Source organism: Aristolochia californica, unplaced genomic scaffold (assembly GCF_029961685.1).
Source record: "Aristolochia californica isolate CCGP_79_NKW_82.1479 unplaced genomic scaffold, dmAriCali1.0.hap1 SCAF_15, whole genome shotgun sequence".
Lineage (NCBI taxonomy): Eukaryota > Viridiplantae > Streptophyta > Magnoliopsida > Piperales > Aristolochiaceae > Aristolochia > Aristolochia californica.
Genome location: NW_027181826.1, coordinates 19,589,950 through 19,606,773, shown reverse-complemented (window position 1 = coordinate 19,606,773; position 16,824 = coordinate 19,589,950). Strand labels below are relative to the sequence as shown.

The following is a 16,824-nucleotide window of genomic DNA, read 5'->3' as shown; positions in this document are numbered from 1 at the left end:
GGAACGGAGACTGAGCTATAAGAATGTCTTTTACCTCCTCAATCCAAACGAGCTTTGTCATTTCTGCACTTCTGGCTTCTTCCTTGTAAAGCTCTCTGTAATCAACTTCCACCCCCCCAGACCCCAGTTGGTGCCACCAGAGATTTACATTCCTCGATCCATCAAAGACAGGCCTCTGCTTTTGCCAGTCCTGCACAGTCCTTGCGCTGGCAAATTACCCAATTATTGCGGTGATGGGAACTCGTCCACAGAGAATTATTCAGATCCCAAGATTCAATATTCGTCTCTGCACACAACAATATGCATTTAGTCCTTGTTAATTTGTCACTCACACTCTGTCTTGCCATGCCAAGAACAATCCAATCAGCCGATAAAGAAATTACGAGCCTCGGGGATAGGAATTTGGAATTATCTTTACCCAGAACCCGTCTCGAGCTGAATCTTGAAAGACGCAGTGGTTCTTTTTGTCTGATTACAAAGTGGAATGAAAGGGGAAGAATGTAAGATATCACGTGATTGTCACTGATGTGTCAAATTCTTCCTCTGCTGCATCTTCTCCCTTCTCCCCACGATGCCACTGCTCATATCGTCTATTAATTCAGAACGAAAAGGTGGAGGGAAGAACGAGAAGAGTGGAGTTTCTGCTACTGAAAAGGAGTCCGATTCAATCTTGTTAGACATTTAATAAAGAAAATCAAGTATTAAACTGAATCTGTATTCTTACAACAAAGCTATTGCAGACGAGTACCCAGTATTATATTTCATCCAACCCGGGAGGCTAAACAGGGATGTCTTGTATGGTTTCTCATAGAATTGGGAGAATTCATTAATTTGTCATTGAATCAATCGAACGATTTATACACAAGAACCTACCAAAAGTGAGAAAGTGAAATCAGGACAATTACAATGAAATCGGGAAAGTTTCAATAATAACCAAGGAGAACCCCCATAATCCCTCTAACAGTTTCATCATTTGGAGCAAAATCACATAGCTAAGATAAACTGAATAACTCTTGATGAAGCTACTGTACAGAGGGCTATGGCTGCCTTGGTATTGTCACTCTCTCGATGCTCGTCTTACTGAATAGAACGAGATTTTACCTCGAACGAGATTGACCGAAGAGAAAGAGGAAACTCCTGGTCTCGGTCATTAATCTTTCCATGGGCACATTAAATGTTCGATGAAATACCTCCAGTAAACTGCTGAAAGAGCACTAAACTGAAACCGCATTTGCTATTTTAGCTGAAGAATTCCGAGTTACCAGCTTCCGATGATCTTACATGAAATGGGAGGAGGAGAAAAGGCAGATTTTTGTTTTTTTTTTTCAGATAATCAGATTACAGTGACAAGACACTATATGTGGCCTGGGGAACTGGCGTGTAAAAAAGCCAAATCAATACGCACACCCATTGCCCACCTCTCCTGCCTTAATCTCCATCCCATCGTCACTTCCGACTGGTGTGGCGCAAGGAAATGGCCAGAACGTGAGATCCTCCCAGATTGACAGTTTTTCCAGAAAAAGAAATAGCAGAGATAAAATATGATGAAATCGAAATCGAACTCGGAGGATGGGAACTCCTGAGGTGGAAGTGAAAGTAAGAACAGAATGAGTGCAAGTTAGGTATTTATTTCTGGTTGGGTTCTGTATCTTGTTATGATATTGCTCATGGTAGCGGTAATAAATACAAGACTGCAAGTCGTGAACTTCCTCAAACCTTTTCTCTCTTGAAGTCTTTATCACTTGTACTAATGGCACAGCAAGCAAACCAACCATAGGAAAAGCCAAACCAGATATCGGAGAAAACTAAAGTCCAACACACTCCTCATTCTCCAGGAGTCGGGATTACATTCACAGCAACAGCAAAACAAAAAAAAAACAAAAAAAGGAGAGAGAGGGGGGGGAGGAGGTGGAGACAAAGAATATTCGTGTTTATCAAGTATCTCTATCCACAATACAAATGGGTTTTTACAGTTCTTCCTTGGTTGCCAGTCAGGGATTCAATATCATGTCTCCACATTTGCATTTCCAATTCATGGGCTTATAGTTGGTGTTTTCTCCTCTTGAATTGATTGTGGAGATAAGGGAAGAGTGTCTCCTTCCACTCTTATCCGGGGGAACTGCAGGGACTTGAACTGCCTCACAATGCCCGCAAGAGTTGCACCTCCTTTCACAGCTTGGCGGCCTTGACCCGATCCTAGCCCTCACAAGCATCTTCTCCTCCTCTCTCACCTGTAATTCAATTAGAACCAGTTGATAAATTCCACCTACGGAAACAGTTTTGAGGTAAAAATGGGACCGTAGAATTAGAGGACGTCAGTAAATGTGTTCCTCTTACCTTGCCTGCTTCAAGAAGTCTCAAATTTACTCTTCCTGTAAAGATCAAGCAAGTTAATTTTATAAAAGAGCAGAGAGAAAGATCTGTCGTTACAAATGGGAGTGACTAACCTTCTGCCGCGAATCTGCAGTTCGAACACCAAAAGAGTATCAAACAACCCATCAGAAGGTAGACATGTGTGCGACTAGAGACAGAGTAGAAAGCAGAGGCCATTTGTAGAGACAGGAGAGTTCTTCAAGTAGGGGTGGGGGTGGCGGAGAACGAAAGACTGATATTATATAGAGGTGGCAGAGAACGAAAGACTGATATTATATAGAGGAAAGCGATGAAGAGCACTCTGAAAATTGTCCTATGTAAGTTCTTTAATTGAATGCGACGATAGCCAAACGAGCTCTACCTATCAATGGAAACTTCAAGGACACGAGCTGCAGAAGCCCAAAAGAAGAGAAAGAAAACGGCCTAGCTATGCATTGGTGTATGAGCCTCCCAAACAGTAAACAGTGGCGAAGAAGAGGGGCCCAAAACAGCAAAATGCTAAACCCCACGACGTGAGCTGCTGATTCCCTCAAAGAGATATGAAATCGCAGCTGGGTTTCCTTCCTCTCCTTTCTTATTTGCTGCTGTTTGCTTGTGGTGGTTGATCCTGCTCTGAACAATCCCAACCAAGCACGCCAAATTTCCTACCGAGAGCGAATATACGTGAGACTCTGCAGTATCGAAAGACTAATAACAGAGAAAACAAGATTCCGCATGGCTTTTAGCCTCACCGTAATCCAAGTTTATAAGACTGACATTTTCATGCGTAAGAAACTGCAGAAGACGACTGATCGTGTGAGAAAATACGTCACTGAGACTCGAATTACTTTGACATCTCCGCGGTTTCAAAATGGGTTTTCCTGATTTTCTTTTCTGGGAGCAGAGATTGATGGGTTTCTGTATCAGACTCGTCTCGCGGTTTGTTCCTGAAATCATTTATTGCAGATATATACAAGACAGACTCACTCTCTCTCCTCCTCCTTCGTCTTTCCCTCTAGGATCTGTGGGGAATATCTTTATTTCCCAAGAAAGATGGCTTTCAGCGTGTCAGAGAGGACAGCGCCGGGGGGCCTCCAATGGTGCAAGGTAGTAGAGCCGTGAGAAGAGAAAGGAAGAGAGAGGAGCGGAGGAGTTGGCAACTGAAGTGGTTTTCTCTGAATCCTCACGCAACCTCATCTTCAGGCAACAAACCGTTAGACGTTGGAGGTGGCTTGATTTTCAGTTGATGTAGAGCCTTCAGTCTCAGGTACGGAGCAAAAGGAAAAGATATTATCGATCGTCGTTTTGTCTGAGGTGAAATCCAGCAGACCCATCTCAGTCGAGTTCGATAATTCCAAATCGCTTAAGGTTTCCACTGTCCTCTCTGTAGCTTCTGTTATCCAGAGGTTCATCGCTTAAATTAATCAAGCTTTATTCTTCGATTTCCATATTTTACTTCGTTTTTTTTTTTCTGTGCAGTGATGGGATGTGAAATCTCCAATATCGCCATGACGATGATATCAGTATCTCCTCCCACTCAGTAATCTCTCACATTCTATCTGAATTACCCAGAAAAAGGGTGAGATAAGCGAAGAACAGAGCTGTTGCTCTGTATCACGCTTGAACCAAATCGAGGCACAGACGTCTCAAAGGGGTTAAACTGAAGTGTCCCGGTTACTTGTGAAACAGACGCACAGAGCTCGACGCAACCAGTAATGTCAATTGGATTTCAACGTCTTTTGGAGAATTTGAAATCCACTTCCACGCAAACGATTGCATGTATCAGTATCGGCCCGTGATAAAATGCGATATCGTATCTGGGAACGTATCGCCGAGTCGACAAACGAAGCAGCTGGTTCAGTCCATTAAATTAAAGAAGCATTGAGCAGGGGTTGCCCACGGGCTGACACAAAACAGAACTCCGTCCTTCGTCTATTTATTTGGCACAGTTTCTCAATTTAGTTATCCATAAAGGATGTGTGCTTTCCATGAGAAGAAGTTGAAGGAAGACAAAATATTTTTCAAAATTTTTGAATCACTCTTGGGGAATCCAGGGGACATGATTGAGTCAGTCTTTTTTCCCAGCATTCCTTGTGTTCATGCACAAAATCTTCGTTCAATGAAGACGATGAACGGGCGAAACCCAGTTTTCTGGTTTAGGCCAGAGGTGGAGGAAGAGAAAGTTAGCTTTGATCAAATACAATAGGTTATTTTACCTGTGATTGCAGTCGGAGAGGTAGAGAACGAAGGCTAGAAAAACGAAGGTTTTGATTGGAAAGAAGAATCACACAATGGAGAGAAGAACCTTCTCTCTGTAGAGATGTCTCGGCAAGACATCCATTACTGGTTTCCTCTTTCACTTTATTTCATTTTACACGGACAGAAAAATTCTTCTAGTTGAAGCTGTGAGGGAACAACACATACGCCTTTATTAGCAATAACTATTCTCTGTCCACAGGAACCCAGATTCGTACTTGACAATTCTTCATCCCCAGAAGCTCCATCTTTGGATTCGAGCTGAATTTAAATCGGGAATGGAGGCTAGTGCGATCTTCCTAGAGTGATAAAGACTGTTCACTGACAGGACAAAAACGCAAAGCCTATGAAGACGAACTTGCGTTTTGCAGTGTGCAGATTAGAGAGGAAAAGGCCCAGATTTTGAAATTGAAGACTCTTTACACCTCATGAGTCAATTATTAGGCAATCAACCGATCAAGAGAGTCTGTCAAACTGCATTCCTTTTACTCTGTGAAGGCACACTGGCCAAGAAAATGCTTTTATCCTTTTCACAGGACTGGATTTCCAGTAATACTCGAGTGGTTTGGTTGGACAGTCATGAAGCTTTCCAGATATCAAGTGCCCAAACTGATCGACTACGAAAGCTTTCCAAATTTTTTTAGCAAGACCCATTTCGAATATCTTTGATTACTGTGGATATCTCATTCTCTGGTTTTAAACCCAGAAAGAAAAGCAGGTTTGCTGCTAGATGACGGAGAAGAAATTGCATGGCATCGAGGGGAAGCAAATTCAGGGAAGGTGGCTACGCCGAAATGGATTGTGGTCCTTAATTTCTCTGATCGTTTAAGACTGAAATCCTCAAGATGGTTTCCACAAAATAAAAGAAAAAAACTGTCCGTCATAAATGCCGAGGTAAAGAAATTAAACATATCAGGTGTATTGCTCATTATGAAAATTGAATGCTCTGAGCCTTCTTCAATGGTGGTCGTAACTCCTAACAGTGATAGAGAGTGAATTGAAAGTAAAAAAGGAATACGAAAGGAACAGGTGAGGAGAGCGAATAACAAATCAAAGATGCAGAAACATCAAAATTCAGAAGAAATGAAGGATGACCATTTTGAAGCACTCAGCAACTGTTCTTTTTCCTAAACCTACACAATGGGATGGAAAATAGGTCAAGTTGATATCTAGTTTACCTTCACATGGTTCTGGTTGATCTCCTTATCATTCAAACCTGCCATCATCCGAGGGCATTTAACATAGGATGGAACAAAGAAAAGATCTGCTTGCTTTTTCCTTAAAGTCCGAAACTTGGACTTGAGAAGAAGCCTATGAATTTTAACATATGAAGGATACTTTTCTAATATTTCTTTTTGTTTGCTGTTCATGACTGTGTATGGTTTAGGGTTTAGGGCTACGAGGAAAAACAAGTAAATCCAACAAAACATCGAGCCAAAATGAAAAATCAAGTCAAATTGAAGTATCACCTTAGAGATGAAATAAGAATTGAAGAACTAGAGTTTGAGTGTCAAATAGAAAATGTCAAGAACTCTACTTGCAAAGATGATAGTCAATAAGAATCCAAACCTTAGGTATGAGTCCGTTTTGGAGCATACAACGTACAAACTCTTCCAAAACCAAGTTTTTAAAGCTCATTCAAATATTTTTGGAAGCCTTCATTCATTTATTTTTGGTCTTAATCATGCGTAGAACTTAATTGTATACATTGCAAAACAACATCATCGATCATACACTTAGTTGCATGATCGATCATAAAAAATGAGTTGAAATAGAAACTAGACCGAGCAATTCATCTTTATCAAGAGGAGAGAGGTGAGAGCTCTTCTAGTTAAGATCATCTCACACTAGAAGACAATGTGACTAAGCTAAAGTTACACCATCCTGCTTGCATCACTCTTACACCACCACCACGTCCACCTGTGTCTTAGTATCGAGGTTCCTTATATTAGTATTTTTGTCCTTAGTTGATATCTCGTATTTTGATTTTTTTAAAAACATTTTGTACTTGATGTCTACTTTGTTATAAACTTTAATAAAGCAATAAAAATGCTTTTAATTATCTCTATCTCATCCTGCATAGTAATTCAATCTTTTTTACCAAAAGGGGGTGAGAGTAAAATTTGAAAAAAATTCTATTCAACCCTTGATGCATGCACATATTAATGGGGAGACATCGAACAATGCACGTTTCATACTTCAAAGATAAAATTTTATTTTCTATGAGTTAGGTGTTGTTGACCTAGGTTGAGATATTTCCCAAATTTTGTTGATAACAATACTCAAAATAAGTAAGCTAACAATTTGCAATTCGTAGCATTTCCTATATTTTTCTTTCAAGTGAATCAATTAAAAGGGTTGTGAGGAAGAACTGGTAAATTTGATATGAGACCTCAAGCCAAAATGAAGACTCAAGTCACATTGATGACACAACTTGGAGAATTGAAGATCTACAGTCTAAGAGTCGAATGAAAAAGTCTCAAAAACTCTAGTTTTGTAAAGAGGATAACCATCAAGAATTTAAATCTTAGGTATGTATATGTTTTAGAGAATATGATATGCAAACTCTTTTCAAAATAATTTTTTCAAAGTTCATTCAAATGTTTTGAAAATTTTCATTCATTCAATTTTGGCTTTAGTCATGCTTAGTGCTTAAATGTATACACTGTAAAATAACATCATCGATCATACATAAGGCAACAACTTACTGTAGGAAGAAGTTATGAAGCATGATCAATTAATTAGAATCCTATCATGCTAGTGTATAAAAGCATGATTTATCAAGCCCATAGCAACATGATCGATCAACTTACAATGGTATAATTGACCAACCCTTCATTGTAATTTTTTGTACAATGATAAAAAATGACTACTTTTACCAAAAAACTTATAAATAATGACTCATACTCTTCTATTAGCATTTATCGAGCATTTATTGGCAAACCTAAGCACTCAAGAAGTATTTTTTAAGTACAATTTTTCAATTTTACCCTTTTTCAAAAGAAAACTTGGATTTCAGCCAAAATCTTTTCAATCTTCTTGCAATTTTTTTTTTTTTTGACATTCTTAGTTCTTTTAAGGCTCCAAACACATTCTTATTCATGCCTAAAGTGTTGGAAGCTTGGAGACATAGGGGGAGTGGCTACCACTCCAAAGAATGTGTAACTCTTTTATTTCTATTTTGTATTTTCCACCTTTTTAAAGAGGTTTTCTAGACCATTTAAGTCTAGAATGAAATTACCAACTTGAGGTTGAATCTAGTTGTATGTGAATCTCTTTGGGAGATATCAGAAAATGTAATTGGGTATTATACCCGACTTAAGAGAGAGTTGAAATATTTTTTATAATTTTTGACTAATTGAGCATATTATTGAATTTTTTGCAAGCAAGGGTTCTTGAGTAGTGATTACCACTAAAAGATTATTGAAAACAAAAAACTTGGCCTCCTAACGGTGTATGCATATGTACTTAAATTATTAATTATTTTTACACAAATTTAATTTTTCATCCTCAATTCATCCCCTCTTGCGACTCTACTTGGGCCAATACCAAGAGGTCATGATTCCTCATTCGTACCTGTGTTTGATAGTTCACAATATTAACGGTAAAAAATTATAATTCTTATAATCCATTAGATTTGAATTACGGAAACAATCACCAATAAACTGTTTATTCTATATCAAAATATAAAAGGAAAGTCTATTCCAAAATCGTTATGTGATTAAGAGGACTATCGAAAGGGCAAGCACGTCACGAATTGCCCCTAAATAGCATCATATTCACAACCCTACCCTTCATCTTGACCGGCTAATAGATTAGATTTAGAAACTTGGTTTGTTTGATTGTAGTTGCTTTCAATTTTAATTTTTGGTCTGGTAATTTCAAATTTGGAGTCCCTCTTAAGCTTAAATTAAGTTGACTCGTTTTGACTTTTTTGGTCTGAACCAGGTCCAGACACTTTTTTGGATTTTTGATTGATTGAACCGGTGGTGATGCAAGTTTCAACGAAGATGAAGGGCAAATTTGTCCCTTCGAATTCAAAGGAAAAAACAGAAAATGACCGTTGCGCTGTCATAGACTCACTGTGCATTTATATAAAAGGCCGAACCGGGGCGATGACACTAGCCAGAGAAGAATTTTCCATTTCCATCCTCGTCTATCCGTAAAAGAAGAAACGCATTCAGAATCCGCGAAGGCCTCGGGTCCTTATCTCTTCCCTTACCACCTCTAGAAAGTCCATTCTTCTTGTTTCCAGTCTTCTTTTGTCATTTCTGGGGACTTCCCGTTGAGGTCACACCTCGGAGGTTTTATTGCCTCGTCTGGTTGAATTGCAGGAAGATTTCGGTGTTTGTTCATGGCGTCATCATCGTCGGCGCAGCTTAGGCTGATGTCCGATCTGAAAGCGATTAAGAATGAGCCTCCGGAGGTGAGATCCACGAGGCCTGGTGGTTTAAATTCTTTCGTTTGAGTTGTATACCGGTTCGACTGATTTCATTGTGATGCTTCTTGGGTTTCTTCTTCTTTTTCTTTTATCCGATCTGAGGTTTGTATGCCTTTTAAAGAATCTGGTTATCTAATATCGAATATAAGTCTCTTTAATTACGTTTTCTTTTAGAATTAGCACAAGGGTTATCCATAATTTTCGGATTTTTTAACTTTCTACCTGGGAATGTCGAATTGGAGCCGGACCGAGTAGTTGATTTTTTTTTTTTTTTTTTTTGTTTTTTTTGAAAGTGATTTTGTGAAGCTCTGTTCATCAGGGATGCAGCGCAGGCCCTCTTTCAGAAGACAATCTTTTTGTGTGGAGTGCGACCGTAATTGGTCCAGATGAAACACCTTGGGAAGGTAATGAAAAATATACCGAAAGGGATCACTGATTTTTTCTTTTTTCTTTTTACTGTTTGTGTCCCTATTGTTGGTCTCTTTTAAATCTTTGTTGGAAATTGCAGGCGGCGTGTTTGCATTAAGACTGACTTTTGGGGATAACTACCCAGAGAAGCCACCTCGTGTCTGCTTCACTTCGGAGGTTTTTCATCCAAATGGTCATAATTTTCTCAATCATTCCTACTCATGAATTTGTTGATTCCTACACTTTTTTGGTGCCCATATATCAGCACAGTATATTCTCACGATTGGAATAGAGATGAAAATGAGTATATTGTAAAAATAGGAGGTCTGATTGTTTACCCCATTAAGGGTCTACAGATAAGAAACATTATCAATCTTTGAAGTGGGAATATGAGCCAAGTTGGTCAAGATTTGATGAGCGTCCCATGTTTTGACTGTTTTACATGATCAAAAGTGTTCTGCATTTGTTTGATTTTCACTGACTCTCGTTTCATAGGCTTAATATTCGGAATCTTTAAACTCTACGCCACCAAAATCTTAATCTATTTTTACTTTGTATACTCAATTTTGGTCCTGCACTCCACTCCCAGATCAATCTTCAACTTTTTAAGGGTTACTTTTGATATGATAGTCCCCTCATGAGGAGTGTAAACATCGACTGTGAGCAGTACTTTCTGATGGATTGCTCCCTATGCTGCTAAGAAAAGCTTTGCAACTTTTTTGATGTTTTCACTGTTTTTTTCTTTTCTTTTGTTGGGTGCCAGGGAAATAATTGCAGACCAGAAATTCGAAGGTGTCATTTTCGGAAAAAGAAAAAAGAATGATGGTGTGTCTCTAGCGTTGAACTGATGTTACTTAGGCAAAAATTTTAGGTTGCCAGCATTAAAAAACTTCGCCTTTGTTGCCTAGAAATTAGAGTATGATAAGAACCTACGTTTGTAACTCTTTCAAGAAGGATGCTTCTAATATTTCTCCAACACAGAACCTTGAGAATTGTGCTTCTAATATTTCTCAAAAATTTACACAGATCTGGAATCTGTAGAGTTCCACCATAGAGCAGCCCAAAGATTTAGGATTTAGGAAGCGTCAATTTTACTTGAAATAAATGAGAATCTGTAGAGTTCCATCATAGAGCAGCCCAAAGATTTAGGATTTAGGAAACATCAATTTTACTTGAAATAAATGATTTCCTTCCTTATCTGGAAGTATCTGTATCTGTTTCAGCTGTGGAAAGATCTGGGAAGCTGCTTTTACTTAACTGGAAGGAAGATAGTAATTTGTTGCTCAATAAAAATATAACTATGGAGAAATGGAGGTGACAGTCTAAAAGAGTACTCCTCGAATTAACAGCTACCCATGGTAAGGCTTTTGTATGGATCCAAAAATTTGCAAAAATTGAACACATAATTTCCTTCCAAAACATAATTGGAACGTGAAACATAATAGATTTATTTGATATATGCTGTAATGAAGTGAGGCTATCTTTATGGGCCACGTTATAAGAAAGTTGTTGTTTATTTAGCACATTGGAACTTTTAACCAATATGAAGCTTATTTCTTTTGTCATCTAATGGCAGTTTATTTTGATGGGAGAATCTGTCTGGATATCATTCAGGATGCTTGGTCACCTTGCCACAATGTTAGTACAATTTTGACTTCAGTCCAGGTTAGTATTATTCTCTAACATGAAACACACAGTATGATATTTTGGTGTCAAATAGAGACCAAACTTCAACGTTTTAATTGACTTCTTTCCTGCTTGAAGCTAACTTCCCCTAAAAAACTTATTATGATCTTTTGCAGTCACTTCTCACAGACCCAAACCCTGCTAGTCCTGCAAACCCTGATGCTGCTGACCTATATCAGCATGATATTCAGGCCTACAACAGGTTATAGCACATTAAGTTTTTGATTAATATTTTTCTACGACATATTCTTTTCCTCCATTCTAGAGATTAATTTGATGATTAAATTTTTTTTTTTTCAGGAGAGTGCGAAAATGTGCTCAAAGATCCATCGAAAGCTTATAACCATTTGACACTTGTACTTCATGTCTCATTTCTCTGAAATACTTTTACCAGATATAGTGAAAGATGGAGCAAAATGCTGTTTTTTTTTTTTTTTTGTTTCTGATAGTTTTTCATCCTTTGCAACAGTGTATATAATATCCAAGTCTTACTGTCCAACTAATGGACTATGATGTCAAAGGATTTCTGAATGAAATAGATCAATGGATGATAGAAAATGTTTCAAATTTGTGGTCGATTCTGTTCCAACTTTTCATGAGAACAATCTAACAATGGCGAAGTTCAATTAGAGTGGTTTCTTAAACTAGGACAGATTGCAAGACAGGATGTAATCATGTGGTGTTAAGATTTCTGCATGATGCCTTCTTACATCCAGGGGTCGAACTAAGCCGCCTACCTTGATCCACTAATTTGTTAAGCTCGTTAGAAGATGGCCAGGCGGATTTTGAAGGTTTCTTGGAAATGTGCGTCCTAAGAAAAATATTTTTAATTTTTTTGGGATATAATTTCCAACCAGGATACTAACGGGCCCTTCTACGTTTCTGTTCAATGGGGAGGCCTTGGATGATTGTAGTGTATTTCATTGTTAACAATGAGTAAAAGGAATAAAGATACCCGCATGAACACCAACAGAGGATAAACCATCGTTAGTGAAATCATATCTTGCCTTCGAGTTCAAACAACAACAAAGGAAGATTCTGAATTTCTCATCTACAATAATTAACCTGGGTTTAATCATTCACTGGAGATCATTGCCAATATCAGTAGCTAATAGTACTTTCGGTAACCGAATCATTTCGGTTAGAAACTTCCGAGTTGTTTTTGTCCGAAGACCTGGAGTGACAAAACACTGAGTCAACTCAAACCCACAATTTCTTTCCTTTTGCTAGGTCAAGAGATCAGAGCTTATGAAGCCCGCGAGGAAGGGCAAGAATCAAGAGAAACCTCCTCAATAGTTTGAGGAAAGAGAGGTAAGATGGATGACCAAGTTATCCCTTTAAAAGTAGAAAGTGAAGCTAATCTTTCCATACTTTCCAAGGACAGCAAAACATTCTCATGAAAAAGCCTGAGGGGTGTCCAAAGCTAGGTATATTGTGTTTTCAAACAGTACAGCTTCTAAAAGCAAAATATGCTCATCCAATTAAAGTTCAATTATTCTAATCGTATGGATTGTTATCTAGACTTGCAAGGATTGACTCGGTGATTCAGCGAGTCACTATTTGGAAAATTTCAGTGGCATTACATTCTTGAACCTTTGATATGGAGTTTTGAAGAGCTCATGTTTTACACTGAGTCAACCAACTCAAAGAAAGTTCAGGCTCAGTCAGGTGAGTTTGGAAAACCCACCGGTATCTGATTACAAGAACTAAGTATGAACTGTACTGGCATGAATCCTGAATTCAAACAGCCCAATATTCCTTTGCTTCCTTCTAAAGGCATTCTTCTCCCAACAAACCTTGCTTCTCGTTTCAGTTTAATTAGCATTGACGTGCAACTCTTTATATATATATCTCAATCTCCATTTCTTCCTTCCCAACGCTACAGCACAGTACTAACGAGAAAACATGTCTCCAAGTTGGAAACTCAGTGCCTTTCTAGTGCTGCTTGTGAGTTTGGTAGGAGTTGCGCTGTCTTCTGTTGTCTCTCTTGGTGATTTCAATAAGGATTTCTATATTACGTGGTCTCCAGACCATGTAAACACTTCAGCGGATGGGCACCAGAGGAGCCTCAGGCTTGACCAACAATCTGGTAAGAACTTACAGAAGTTTTACTTGCGTACAGAGGAATGTTAGATGCAGAAGCTTACTTGGATCTTATTATTTTGCAGGAGCTGGGTTTGATTCAAATGAGTTATTCCTGTTTGGAGAGATTGATATGCAGATCAAACTAGTCCCCAACAACTCTGCCGGCACTGTTGTAGCCTTCTATGTGAGTACTGTTACATTTATTCCAGTTTCAGAGAAGGGTTGATGCTAATGGTTTTGCAATGGGAAATGCAGCTGACTTCTGATCAACCCAACAGAGATGAGATTGATTTTGAGTTCCTTGGCAATGTCACTGGCCAGCCTTACATCCTGCAAACAAATGTTTTTGCTGATGGATTTGATAACCGAGAAGAGAGAATCTATTTGTGGTTTGATCCAACTACTGATTTCCACACTTACTCCATTCTGTGGAACCTTCATCAAATCGTGTAAGTTGAATTTAAAACCAGAGCTTAATTGGGTACACTGAAACTAGAACTTGGAAGAATCAGGGTAAGTCCCTGGAGAACCATGCCTGGAGAATGGATTACATGACTGACTTCTCTTGTTCAAGATTTATTGGACTCAGAATCAAGAGAAGTTAACTGTTAGGCTACTAAAACCTCTTTCTTGTGTGACATATTTTTTCAGATTTATGGTGGACTGGGTACCCATTAGAGTGTACAGAAACCATGCAAACAAAGGGGTAGCATTCCCAAGGTGGCAGCCAATGAGCATCAAAGTCAGCCTATGGAATGGTGAAACATGGGCAACACGCGGTGGACACGACAAGATTGACTGGTCAAATGGCCCTTTCATAGCTTCATTCAGAAACCATAAGATTGATGCTTGTGTTTGGAGAGGGAATGCCAGGTTCTGCAGGGGTGAGAGCAAAATTAATTGGTGGCACAAACCAAAATACAGCACTCTAACACCAGCCCAAAGAAGGTTATTTGAGTGGGTCCGGAAGTACCACCTCATCTATGATTACTGTGAAGACAATAAAAGGTTCCAAAACCAGCTTCCAAAAGAGTGCTCCCTGCCCAAGTATTAAACACAAAGGAGAATTTTTCATTCTTTATTTCTTCCTTTGTGTACTCATTTATGCGATTCACATTATGGGTTTTCTTCCCTTGGCCAGAGGCTGCATGGTTCCAATACTCCCCTTGTTTCTATTACTTTCAGGCGATTTACCATGGAACCCATGTAATGAAACTAATATTTTATCAGAGTGGTGTCCTGTTCTTGAGTGTTATATGAGGGAATAAAATTATTACAGAAATGATTGCACCGATTTTTTAGTAAATGTTTTGCTTATCCTTTCAACCTTGGGAAGCAATTCTATGCATATTTTGCCTGATTAACCAGGCACACAGTGGAGTGTTTTTCTTCTCTATTAGCATGAACCTCTTCCAAATGAAACTATTCTTTAGTCAAAAACTGATTTTTGCACTCTTGGTACTACCATGGAGATGACTGTTTTTAAACTTCTTGGGTTGAGTCTAGGTTTCCTTGGACAGTATGGCAGAGAAAACAACCCTTAAGCTTCAACTCAAAAATGAACCGAGGAGCTACCATTTTTTTTTTTCCTATATCAAATGTTATCTCCATAAGAATCCCATCTGTTTAATTGACATTTCAACAACCACAAATAGGGGCTCCAAGCGAATGGAATCTCTCTTACTCTTAAGTCTGTTTATTCAGCCAAAATAGGTTCAATTATCATTATCAATAACACTAGGTTTCACCCTAATTGTGAGATTGGTCAAGACCCAATAGATCAGATATGAGACTGAACAGCTTTACAGTGAAGTGATGAGACATGAACCCCAACCCCACAAGCCCCCCAACTTACAAATAAAGGAGCCTAAAAAGCTATGTTACGATAATGAATATATAGGATGCAGTAGACAAATCAGGAGTTGCCTTTTAATTGAGTGCATAATTGAACCAAATTGCAGCTTTTCCTGGGCCATCCTCAGAGTTTCAAATCTGTGACATAATAGCAAGGTCAAATGGTCTTCTGGGTGCAAGACAAAATGGGATCATTTAAAGAAAAAATTCAATTAGATAACCAGCGTTTGGCTTATAGAAAAATGGCTTTGTTCTTGGGGTAAAATGAGCTAAAACTATACCTTAAATTCCTTAACTGTAACTGCTTCAAACTGGACTGTATGGAAGTATTTGAATGGAAGTTATCCAATATCCTTTGGCTATGAACCCAAGTAAAGAACACGACATCTTTTACTTGTTAGGTAGATGGATAAGAGAGAGAGGTCTGTTCAGAACTCAAAAACATCGCACATGAAGAAGCGTCTGGTGCATCTAACTCTAAACCCTGCAATCAATACTTCCCAAAGCTCAGTAATGGAAAAACATTCACATGGATATGTCCTGATGTCACATTCATCCATCACACCTATGACAGAAAACTGAATTGATAGCAGAAAGTCCCATGTATACCCACTTTGATATATTACACTTGTGATAATACCACAATCACTGTAGCAACTCAAAGGGTATCTTTTAGTTCTTTATGTACTCTTTTTCAGAATAAGACACTAAAAATGAAGAAGCTCTGGTGTTCCCGGCCACTGAAAGAAGAGGCGTCCCTCCCCTTTGGACCACCCTGACTTGATTCACCAAGTTGAGTTTGATGGTTCAATGGTTGAACGAACCAATAAGAATATTTTCATTTGAAAGGAACCCTTGCCCTCTCTTGTTCAGTTATATAATATACGAGTGGAAGAGGAGGGAAAGACCAGACCGATCAGGATCAATTTTTTTACAGCTTATCAGCTGAACTACAAAGCTAGTTGGATAGGCCAATTGTTTTCCCCTACCCCAGGTTTTATCTTTGTTATATCGGGATTGGGGATAGGTTCAGTTGATCAAGGTTCTCTTAGTCGATCGAGTCCGGGTTTGGCAACATCTCAGTTTAAAAAAAGTTCAGTGACAGCAAACGGAATAGAAACAATTGACTACATCTAAGCTGTGGATCTCTTAAATGTAAGAGTTACTGCAGAAGACATAAAGAAGGCTAATTCGCTCAAGAGTCTTGATGTCATGGGAAGAAAAAAAATTCATGGAAATCTGATTGATGTACATGCTAAACTAGAGATTGTCGGCTGAGGATCAGTTCCAATCCAAAATGTAAATGGAGATGAACTACAGAAGTCGTTGCAGAGGAACCCACCGTATGCTGCTGCTGGTCCTACCTCCATTTACTTTTTTGTTAATCTACAGAAGAAGATAGGGCTGTCGTTGAGACGTCCCATCTCTCACTATTTCCCTCATTCTTCTCCCCTTTTTGTAAACTTATCATCTGAAGAGGTTACAAGTAAAAAAAAGAAGAAAAACGCAGAAAGAACCAATGGAAACATTACTCCAAAAACGTATTCCTGGGGCCCAGTTTCTCCCAGAAGTTTCTTTCTATTCCCGTCATACAGATCGTCGGCGAAAGGGGCCAAGCGTCCCGTCACTGCCGATCATCTTTCTTTTCATAGAAGAAAAGCCATCCCTTTGTCTCTTCTCCGCAAATAATTTCTCTCATTGTTTAATTTCCTCATCTACCCCGAAGAGTTCCCTAAAGAATT

At 38.7% G+C, this 16,824-nt stretch overlaps 3 protein-coding genes across 3 annotated transcripts; 2 read left to right on the top strand and 1 right to left on the bottom strand.

Moving 5' to 3' along the window:
* Nucleotides 1-1,793: 1,793 nt before the first annotated feature.
* Nucleotides 1,794-2,641, bottom strand: LOC137952368 (EPIDERMAL PATTERNING FACTOR-like protein 2). The gene is made up of 3 exons (XM_068799516.1): nt 2,448-2,641; nt 2,338-2,372; nt 1,794-2,231 (listed from the first exon to the last, which is right to left on the bottom strand). The coding sequence occupies exons 1-3, from the start codon at nt 2,548-2,550 to the stop codon at nt 1,992-1,994; spliced, it is 378 nt and encodes a 125-aa protein (XP_068655617.1). The 5' UTR covers nt 2,551-2,641; the 3' UTR covers nt 1,794-1,991.
* Nucleotides 2,642-8,749: 6,108 nt separating this feature from the next.
* On the top strand, nt 8,750-11,719 carry LOC137952159 (ubiquitin-conjugating enzyme E2 1-like). Its single transcript, XM_068799227.1, has 7 exons — nt 8,750-8,810; nt 8,943-9,034; nt 9,369-9,453; nt 9,558-9,650; nt 11,034-11,122; nt 11,260-11,345; nt 11,444-11,719. The coding sequence occupies exons 2-7, from the start codon at nt 8,963-8,965 to the stop codon at nt 11,484-11,486; spliced, it is 468 nt and encodes a 155-aa protein (XP_068655328.1). The 5' UTR covers nt 8,750-8,810; nt 8,943-8,962; the 3' UTR covers nt 11,487-11,719.
* A 1,315-nt stretch (nt 11,720-13,034) lies between these two features.
* On the top strand, nt 13,035-14,483 carry LOC137951807 (probable xyloglucan endotransglucosylase/hydrolase protein 10). The gene is made up of 4 exons (XM_068798731.1): nt 13,035-13,232; nt 13,312-13,412; nt 13,484-13,677; nt 13,880-14,483. The coding sequence occupies exons 1-4, from the start codon at nt 13,049-13,051 to the stop codon at nt 14,280-14,282; spliced, it is 882 nt and encodes a 293-aa protein (XP_068654832.1). The 5' UTR covers nt 13,035-13,048; the 3' UTR covers nt 14,283-14,483.
* The last annotated feature ends 2,341 nt before the right edge of the window (nt 14,484-16,824 follow it).